Source organism: Choloepus didactylus, chromosome 8, assembly GCF_015220235.1.
Source record: "Choloepus didactylus isolate mChoDid1 chromosome 8, mChoDid1.pri, whole genome shotgun sequence".
In the NCBI taxonomy this organism is placed as follows: Eukaryota; Metazoa; Chordata; class Mammalia; order Pilosa; family Megalonychidae; genus Choloepus; species Choloepus didactylus.
The window spans coordinates 61426239-61436409 of record NC_051314.1 but is presented as its reverse complement, the minus strand read 5'-3'; the positions used below and the strand labels follow the sequence as shown (position 1 = coordinate 61436409).

At 41.8% G+C, this 10171-nt stretch overlaps 1 protein-coding gene across 1 annotated transcript; it reads right to left on the bottom strand.

The window, feature by feature from the left end:
- Positions 1 to 5000: 5000 nt before the first annotated feature.
- LRRC10 (leucine rich repeat containing 10) lies at positions 5001 to 5840 on the bottom strand. Its single transcript, XM_037844969.1, has one exon. It carries the CDS (start codon positions 5838 to 5840, stop codon positions 5001 to 5003), a length of 840 nt encoding a protein of 279 aa, XP_037700897.1.
- Between the last annotated feature and the right edge of the window lie 4331 nt (positions 5841 to 10171).

The following is a 10171-nucleotide window of genomic DNA, read 5'->3' as shown; positions in this document are numbered from 1 at the left end:
TTTTTGTCTAAAAGTTACTCTCAATATTCTAATACTATTTTGTAGAGGCTATTAAAACTGGGGAAAAAATGGTATTCTTAGTTGTGAAACTAGTTAAGTCCTCCAACATTCACATAAAGGAAAATTTTCCTGTGATTACCAAGAGAATTATGCAGTTTTTTATTTTTAATAACAATAGCAGTGCCATCTGCTGTGTAATTCTTTTTTTCTTTAGGTGCTTTATCACATTATATATCAATTTTGATTCCCTACAACTCAGGTGGGGCAGGTGAGCATATTATGACAGAAAATCTGCAAAGATTTCAATAGAAGTGGATTTAAATGTCTATCCCAAGAGATCAGATAGCCTGGAATTGGATCTCAATCTAAAAATACTTGGGCACATTTTCTCCAAAGACCTAACTACTAAACCATTAAGTGTGAAAGTTAATCTTTCTAAAAAGAGGTAGAAACATTGGGAGCCTAATTGTTATACCCAAGAGTATATCATGCCTCCCGCCCCCCTTGAATTTATATTCTTTGAAGCCCTTACAGATTTTGTTGCCTTAGGCCTAGAAAGTCCCACGTTTGCAAATTTAAAAATCTATGCAGTTTCAGAGATGAAGTAAACCTAGGCCTTTTAATTCCTGAAGTGGTTTTAGGATGGAGTTCCTTTTGACTCAGAAAACACCAAATATGGCAACAGTGGGGTTTTTCTTAATTTTCACAAGAATTTTGCGACATGATAACAGATTTGAAATGCACATTAATAGTCAACTGTCGCTGCATAGAAAGTCATTTAAATGCTTAGGAGTGTTAAATCTATCCTAGTATCTAGTTTTTCTTCATGCTGGTTATTCTCTGTTTGCTCTCCCTAAGCCAAGATCCATTTTTTCCCTTCTCTGAGGCCATAGAGGTTCACCCCTGCTTGACTGTGTTACAGTTCCCTGTGGGCTGGTTTCCTGTTGGATTTAAACTCAGGAGGCACTGGTAGGATGTGGGAAGAGGGAATCTATTTTCTCTCTGTTCTTGCTCTTTGTCTCTGGTGGTAGCTTCATCCCTGCAAGATGTCCCACCACAGCTTTCACTGGGCAGCCCTCTTTCATAGCTCTCAGCTCTTACTGGATTTGAATAACTTTCTGTTCTTGCTTACGCAGCCTTGCAAACAACAACAGCTTTTGCAATAGCTAGTCTCTTGGTGCCTCACTTTGGACACCGCCTTCCTCCCAAATACCCCTTAATCTTGCCTACTCCTCTGTAAATACTCCCTTTATTAGAGTCTCCCCTTTTCTCTCCATCATTTGTGAGTGCAGTTTCTTGCCAGGACTGATACAAGTCAACAGAGTATATTCTTTGTACAAAACCCTTTTCTAAAGTCTGCTTTGTCTTATACCCTATTAGTATATTAGAACAGAAATGTAAAAAGGACTTAGCCTTTTTTTTAAATCATAGGTTTTCTGCCTAACTTTTCTGTTCAGATCCCCAATATGAAAAGTAATGATAAACCTGATCTCAAATTTCCCCGTTTTGAATTGCGAGCAGTACATACACCTGTTTCAAAGGGGCACTGAGGAGATCACAATTAACTCACACAATACACTTAAGGGTACACTAAGGATAGTATCTGGCCTACAAGAGTGTTCCATGTCAGTCTAGGGGCTGGTGTATGCTGAAATCTCCAATATTCAGACATAGTAGTACTGAACTAGGCACTGGCTTTTCAAAGTTAAATGAGATGTTTCCTTGTTCTTCAAAAGTGCATAGTCCAGAATGGGAAGAGGGGGGTGTAAATTTTGCTTCAATTTTTTTTTTAATATCATTGGTATCCTTCCTATTGTACTGAGATTACAAGGAGTATGCATTTTTTTTACAATGTCAAAAGGCAGAGTATATAGTGTTTAGCAGACACACACCCATGCCTCCTGCCCCTTATGAAAACATTTGGGTTTAGTGCCTAGGAATTAGCCTCATGTTTTCAAGAATCTATGGTGATTTGAGAATTCTAAAATAATATAGGGAAAGGGCAAAGTCTACTTATTTAGCAATTAAAAAAGGAATCCTTGGTCATCATGTCTGTTTTCCTATTAGGCAAGCCAGAAGATTTTGATCACGTTGCAGTTATATTTCTTACATTCAGGACAATAGACATTCTTGTTAAAAAACTAATTTATAGAAAGGATAAGCTTTTTTCTATTGCCATTTCTGTTTGGTTTTTTGTTAAATTCAAGCAATTACACTGAATTCAAGGAATTAGACTGGTTCTGAAGTAAATTTAAGTGTTGGGTTGCATGGTATAAAACTTAGTTAATAAAAGAACATGTTTTATAGTCATTAGCTGTTGCGTGCCAGGCAGTGTTCTTTGCACTTTATATAATAGTAATTTGTTTAACCCTTAAAAGTGCCCTATGAAGTAGGTGCTGTTAGCCTCATTTTACTGATGAGGGAACTGAGGCACAAAGATGGTAACTGACTAGTAGATAGCAAAGCTGGGATTTGAACCCAGGCAGTTTGAGGGGCCATGCTCCTGAGCACTATGCTGCTGCACTGCTCCCGAGTTACTGTGGCTGTGATACGTGCTTTTAATTTGCTTGAGCCCAGCTGGGTTTTAGCGTGCAAGCTCATTTTTAAGCATAAAATTAGAAACTATAATGATGTTGCGTTTTAGGACAAAATAAAAAATCTTATTTGTTGGATCATTTTCATAGGATCTGCATTAAGATTTTAAGTTGGCAGTACTCATATTTATGGGAGCTAAAATCCTATATAAACTTCTGGAAGAGATTTTCCTTGATGAATGAACACGGGTTTCAGGACTTTTTAATTCATACGTTAAGAAGTAACATATGGTGCTTCAACATTTTCCCCTTATTTTACTTTCCAACTATGTCAATTTCCAGGAAACATCAGAAGGGTTATCATAGAAATATATTTCATTGATTATTTTAAGCCTTCTTTACAAAATTGATTGAAAACCCACAGTGAAAAACATTTTAGGGCAGGGAAATCAGCAGTAATAACTATCTGAGAAACGTTCATTTGTTATATATTGATTGTTTTAAAAGAAAACAGCTGAGTTGATAATAGGCCAAAATGTTTATAATTAGACATTTGATTCAGACCAGTTAGTTCATTAGATGAGAACTCTGTATGGGTCAGTTAGCCTCACTGTTTCATGGCTGTAGTCTGCACCTACATTGGAACAGGTGGGCCCATTTGTCTTCGGAGGGGAAAAACAGGGTCAAAAGAAAGTCAGCAATTCATGCAACTTGCTACAAATACAGCTTAGAGGGCAGGTTTTTGTTGGCACAGTTTCTAGTATCAGCTGAGTATGGTTTGGTTTCAAACAATAAGAATTGAGAAAGTAGACTATTAAGTCCTAACTAATAGAAACTGGGACTTAAAACTAAAGGAGTTAAATATCCAACTGTTGACCTATAGGAATAAATCTGTTTATACCTATTTATACTATTTAATGATAAAAGGGACCCTTTGGAAGTCTAACCAAGGGTTTGCAGATGCTCCACAGACTGGGAGATGACTATAAGAAGAGATTATATAATAGAATTTTCTCTTTCTCTGGTTTAGCAAAAAATATTTGTGGTAAGAAAACATGAATGAAAATAGTTAGCTGTGTAATGGTATTTTAGAACCAAATTCTTCTTAGTTAAGATACTTCTATGGCAAGAGTACTTTTTAAAAGCCCAATACAGTTTGTTTTAGTTAAAACAACACTTTTTGTTTCCTTGTTTGCTGAAAAGGTTTAAGCATATACTGGACTGTGTTATTAAATCACTCACAGCAATTTGTTTGAAGTTAATATTTTCACTGTATTTACAGTGTACATCTTCCAAAGGATAACAGCCCAGATACCCACATTTATACATTAATTGTCAAAAGACCCTATCCACAACAAAAATCAAAACACGGAACACAGGCAGAGAGAGTGAGGCTAAAGAAGCAGAAACTTCCTGTATACACTACAACCTGTAATTCAAGACCCTATCCACAACAAAAATCAAAACACAGAACACAGGCAGAGAGAGTGAGGCTAAAGAAGCAGAAACATCTTGTATACCCTACAACCTGCAATTCAAATTTCTAAATGCTTGTTTCAGGCTAACAAATATCTCACCTAATACCTTTAAGCTAATGTGAAAATGTGGTGTCCTTCCATGAAGGGGAGTCAGTTCAGCTCTGGTTTGTTCATGTAAATAAGCAGCAGGACTCTGCTCCAGGGAGGCAGGTGGGAATCACAACTAGGCTTGACTTTAATGAGATGGCGTTGCTGAAGAGGTTGTACTTTGCAGATGACTGATAAGGTTGTTAGTGACAGTAAACAGTTGGCAGCAGACAGTGGGTCAAGCCTGTTAGGGAAGACAGGCTAGATCAGTGTGAACCACCGTCATGTTTAAAATAGCAGCTGGATCTGCCAAGAGGCATTCTCCTTTGGGATCCTCAGCAGGCACTTCTGGGAAAATGCTTCATCTTAAGCCTTTGCAACTACAACAGAAAGCTCTTTTCTGTTAGTCTGACTGACAAGTTAGGTCCTTTTGAGGGGCCTGAATTAGTAACCGTAAGTTCAAACCATTTATGGTCTTAAAGAAAATACATCTTGCAAAGGGCTGGAGACAGGCCACCTGAATTTTTAGGTGAGTTCTCTAACAAATAGCTTATTTGAAGAACTCAGTAGCCCCATCACTGGAAGAAGCCGAAGTGTCCCAGCCCTTCTTGCTCTTCCTTGTCTCAAAATACTTGCTTGGAGAGGTTTACTTTCTTACAAAGAAATTGTGATAACTCTGGGTTGTCATGCCACCAATATCACATAACTTGCCTTTGGGAGAGATGCTACTGGTCAGACTTTTTTTCTTTTCAGTGTGATATACGGCATTTCATCTGTTCTCCATCATCCCCCCATGGCAGAGTCACTCCAAATGGCCCAAAGCAGTTCTTTTCACTCAAATGTAGAGGTCTCAGAAGATGCTGGAGTTGGGCCCTCAGCATCAACCTGAAACCGAAGCTCCTCAGGAGGTGGAAGGAGGAAGGAGAGGAGGCAGGGCAGTTGTCTGTGGCTCTGGGCTCTCCTCCTCGACCAATGCATAGCGCCTGGCTTTTCTGGGGTCAGGCTCTGGTGTCTCCTCTGCCCATCTGCCCACGCGACGCACGCCTTTGGCCACCTTGGGTGCATTCCTGCAAGGATTGTGGTCATAGATGACTAGCTTCAGACTTGACAGGTGCACTAGGCTGGGGAAGTAACGGATGCTATTCCAGTCCACATCGATCACCTCCAGAAAGGGCATGTGAAGCAGCACAGGGGGGAAGTTCGTCAGCAGATTGCCTGAGAGCCAAATGGTCCTTAGCTCCCGGAGGTGCTGTAGCTGGCTTGGCAGCACTCGCAGAGCATTGGAGCCGGCATGCAGAGTCCTGAGGAGACTCAGCTCGCAGACCACATCTGGCAGGTGGGTGAGGCAGTTGGCCTCGATCCACAGGGTCCTGAGGTTCTGAAGCAGGCTCAGCTCACTGGGGAGGTTGCAGAGCTTGTTGTTGCCCAGGTAGAGGATGCAGAGCTGCTTCAAGGTACACACCACCTGAGGCAGAGCCTTGAAGTTGTTGAAATCCAGGGCCAAGATCTGCAGGTTCTGCAGCTGTCCCAGCTCTGGAGGCAGGCTGTTGAGGTGGTTGTCACTCAGGTAGAGCTTGACCAGCTCCCTGAAGGAGCACACATGCACAGGGAAGCGGCAAAGCTGGTACCCACTCAGATCTACCATCTTGTCCAGTGGCATCTCCCGGAGGTTGCCAACCACAAAGTTCTGGCAGCAGTCAGCAGGGATGAAGGCCACGAGGGCCCTAACGGTGTTCCCCATGCAGACACCAGAGGCATGGCAAGCCCTAGCCCACTGACCAACTGGGTCTGGCTCTTTTGTCTGCTCCAGGGACTGTCCTACTCTCCCACTATAACCTGGGGTTTGCATGACAACAGCCAGTCATTTCAATAGAGAAAAGTGCTCCTGATAGCAACTTGAGTGTCTGGTGACAGGCCCAACAGACCAGCAGTGTCTGGGAGGCCAGGTCTGACTCACATACGTGCCTTCAAGCACCTAAGCCCCAATCCCCTTTATCTACATTGTTTTCATTTCAAGCTGAAAATAGCTTCACTGCTTTTTCTGATGATGATTGAACATGGAGGTATTACATAAAGATGTAAAAGAAGAAAGTGAAAAACACCCATATTCCTACCACCTGGAGATAAATACTGTCAACATTTTAAGGTATGTCCTCCCAGTCTTTTTGCTACAAACCATCAACTTGTTTAGAAATACCGTTTTTATTTGCACTGTTTAGGAAAGGAGTCTTAATTTTTATAGCATATCGTAGATGTATTTTTATGTTAGCAGATATCTACATAATTATTTTCAATACCTGTATGGTATTCCAATATATGGCTGTACCATAATTTAAACAGTTCTCTGTTTGTGGAGAGGGCTGGCATACCATTTAACTTTCTCCAATGCCTTTACTGCCAAACCGCTAATACCAGACTGGACAGAGTGATAGACCGAAGAGGAGCGTTCCATGTGAATGGTGATTCTACAAAGCTCTTTGGCAATGCTGCATCACTACCCATCTGCTTTCCACTCAGAAGGTCACAACTGAAGCCAGTGTTCTTCTTGGCCTTTTTACACATTCAATTTCAAGTGCTATTATCTTGAGTCCTCTTATTGCTTTGCTTATTTGTACTATAATAACTAGCCTTTCAAGGGGTACTGTGCTTTACCTCTATATTTAGCACAGTCAGTGGTGCCCACAGATGGTCATGAAGCAGCTGCTTTGATGTCATCTCTAGAAATGAAAATTATAACGATTGCCAATAATTATTATTTATGGAGCATCTGCTAAAAACCAAGCACTGTTTCAGGTGCTGTACATACATTATCTCTTCTTACAACACCTGCCAGATAAATATTTTTATCCTCATTTTTCAGATGAGAAAACTGAGGCTCAGTGGGTTTTAACTATCACATCAAATGTGTATCGAGCACCTACTGTGCTTCAGATGCATGGAATCCAGTGGCTGACATGATAGAAAGGACCCCGTTCTCATGGAATTTACAATTCTATCAGGGTGGGGGTCTCCTCCTGGAGTTAAGTCCCCCCCCACACACAAACACACAACTTCTAGTCAGTATTTGAACATCTGGCCCTTAAATAAGAATAGGCAGCTAAGGATAACCAGACACTTGAGGAAGTTCGGTTACATGAGAGACAGAGCTCTACATAAGAAAAGATATCAAGAAATAGAGTCAAAGGAGAGAGCACAAGAAAATCATTATACTACAAAATCTTCAGTGAGTTTATTATAACTAACATTTGCCTGCTGAGCACTATTCTAAACATGCTATCTGTATGCTCCTTTAATATTTGCAACAAACTTAAAATGTTGGAACTATTATTATTCCCATTTTTTATATGAGGCTATTGGGGCACAAGGAGGTTGTGTAAATTGAACAAGGCAGGAGGTAGCAGAGCTAGGATTTGAGCCCAGGTAATCTTGCTCTCTAGTCTGTGTTCTGAATACTCTGCCTCCTGCCTCCTTAAGGGTAATATAGCATCCATGAAAAGGGCAGGATGCCATATATATGTATATCACACATTCATAGAACTAGAAAGTGCTCTTAGAAATGAAAAAATATGCAAAACAAAAATATAGTAGAAAGTTTGAGAAAGTCTCATTGAAAGCTGAGGAAATCTATGAAATAGAACAAAAAGACAAGGATGGGAGGCATCAGAAGATTGTAAGATCAAAGTAGGATGTACAACATCCAAATAATAAGTCCCAGGAAATATGGAGAAAACAAAAGGGAGACAATTATGGAAGAAGCGAAAGAGAACAGTTTTCTGGGATTGAAGTAGATGAGCTCCCTGATCTAAAAGACCCATCAACTTGCTAGCCCAATAAATGAAAAAGACCAAGACAAATCAATGCAAAATTTCAGGATACTGGAATTTAAGAGAAGGTCCTAAAAGATTCTAGAGAGAAGACAGCACATTACACATAAAGAGTTGGAAATCAGCATGGCATTAGACTTTTAGACAGCACTATAGGAAACTAGAAGCTAATGGAGCAATGCCTGCAAATTCTAAGGTTAATTTCCAACATAGAAGTCTATACCCAGTCAGGGCGTCAGTCAAGTAGGACATAGAATAAAGACTTTTTCAATCATGAAAGGTCTCAAAAAATTAATGGATAAGAATGATTTCTGTCAGTTACTAATAATCATTTATTGAAATGAAAGGAGAGTGGTCGATCAAAACAGGACTCCTACTAGGTAGCATTTGATTAACCTAGTTCTGTTTTGTACTTAAAAGTAGGGGTAGAAGGGAAAGGAGTGGAGCAAAGAGAGTGAAGGAGCAGACTAGGCATTTCCTCCTCTACCCACAACTCCTTTCTCACTGTTGGTCCCCAAACCAGAGGTTCAGGACTCAGCTGGGCAGAAAGAAGTTTTTAAACAGGATGAGACAGTAAAATTTTGATGTAGACTTGATTGAACTTTTGAATATCTTAAAGTGTCAAGAATACAATATAAGTTCCCATGGCTGCTGGACCAGGGAGGAGCCCACCCTTGCTCCCTGCCCCTTCCCAACCCAAACCTGCCCTGTCTCCCTGCCTCCATTTGTAACCATCGTTTTTTCTCCTCTGCTCTCTGTGCTTTCAGAATTAAACACACCTAGCCCTTCCAGGTCTTCTTCCAAAACTTGTTATCCCAATTTGAGTAAGAAAAACCCGAAGCAGATGGGAAGTCTCTTGAGGGCAATTCCTTGGGTGGTGACAGAGACCAAGGAGCTCAGTTTGAGGCAAATCTTGAACAGCCTTTTGTCTGTGTGATCCTTGTTGCTCAACAGATGTTTTCCCTTTCAGGAGTCCCTTTCTCTCTTCCTTCTTTCTCCGGATTACAACACCAGGCTCTCCCAGAGTTTTCCCAGGCATCCTTACATTTTACCACTGAAGCAGATGGGCAACTCTGGGGGCCCTGAGGAAGGAATCCCTTCTCATGGGTTTTACCTGCCATGGGGATTTGTCCTGGTCCTCACATTTCATGCATTTGCATCAGGTTTAAAGTAATTAGAATGTCCCTGGGAAAGCATTGTGAGTTATGGGTTAGTCATTATTGTGATTGGTTTATTGATCCAGTCTGTGGGTGTTGACAGGCTATATTTTGACTGGCAAAGCATCAGCCTGCTGGTACAATGTCATTTCAGAGTCTCATGTGAGCCTCTTCCCAAAGCCAGCGTCACTGGTAGGATGGCAACTTCTCAGGCCCCAGATGTCTGTGAACACATAAAGCATATATCATGTGATCCCTGTGGGAACCCACCCCAGTTTACTGTCTAGACATAATTCTCCGGACGGGGAAGCCATTGACTGCTCTCCGTCTCCACTGGTCTCTCTATTGTGCCCACCTACCCATTTCCCACAAGGCAGCGCAGCGCCTCCCGGTGGGGCCATGTGTGGCGTGCAGTACACAACTCCAGGGGGCCTGCCTTACAGGGCAGCCCTGGATCCAGAAGGAAAAGCTAACAAGTTATCTTCCAGAAGTGAAAAGCTAAGTTACTCCCCACCTCTAGCCTGGGTGGCAGCTTTCTGATTTCCCACAGAATGAAGCCCAGGTTCCTTAACATGGCTTACAATACCCCCCAGCATGTGGCCCCTGCCCGTCTCTCCAGCCCAACAGGTGTTACCGTTGTCCCCGTTCTTTGGTCTCCCGCCACACTGACCCTCTCGGTTCCTGGGAGGTACCAACCTCCTCCCCTCAGGGCCTTCCCGCAGGTACCCCCCTCTACCTGGAATGCTCTCCCTCCACCTCTACCCACTCCTCACTGGCTAGCACTGACTCCTGATCTGTGATGTCCCAACTTACGAGTCGTATCTTGGCCTCCCAGACTGGGTTGGCCCTCCTAGTATATGATTTTATAATGTGTTATAAATACTTCTCTTTGTAAACATTTGTTGATTGCCGATCTGCCCACTAGACCATGATGTCCTCGAGGCCCGAGGTCTGGTGGGACTTGCTAACTGCTGTATCCCTCCGTCTCTATTTCAGTGTCTGGCACCTGGTGGCCCTTGCAAGTATAAATAAATAAGCTGATGCGAGTTTGCTAGTGAAGTAGGCATGTATTTGCAGATATGGTTATTTTT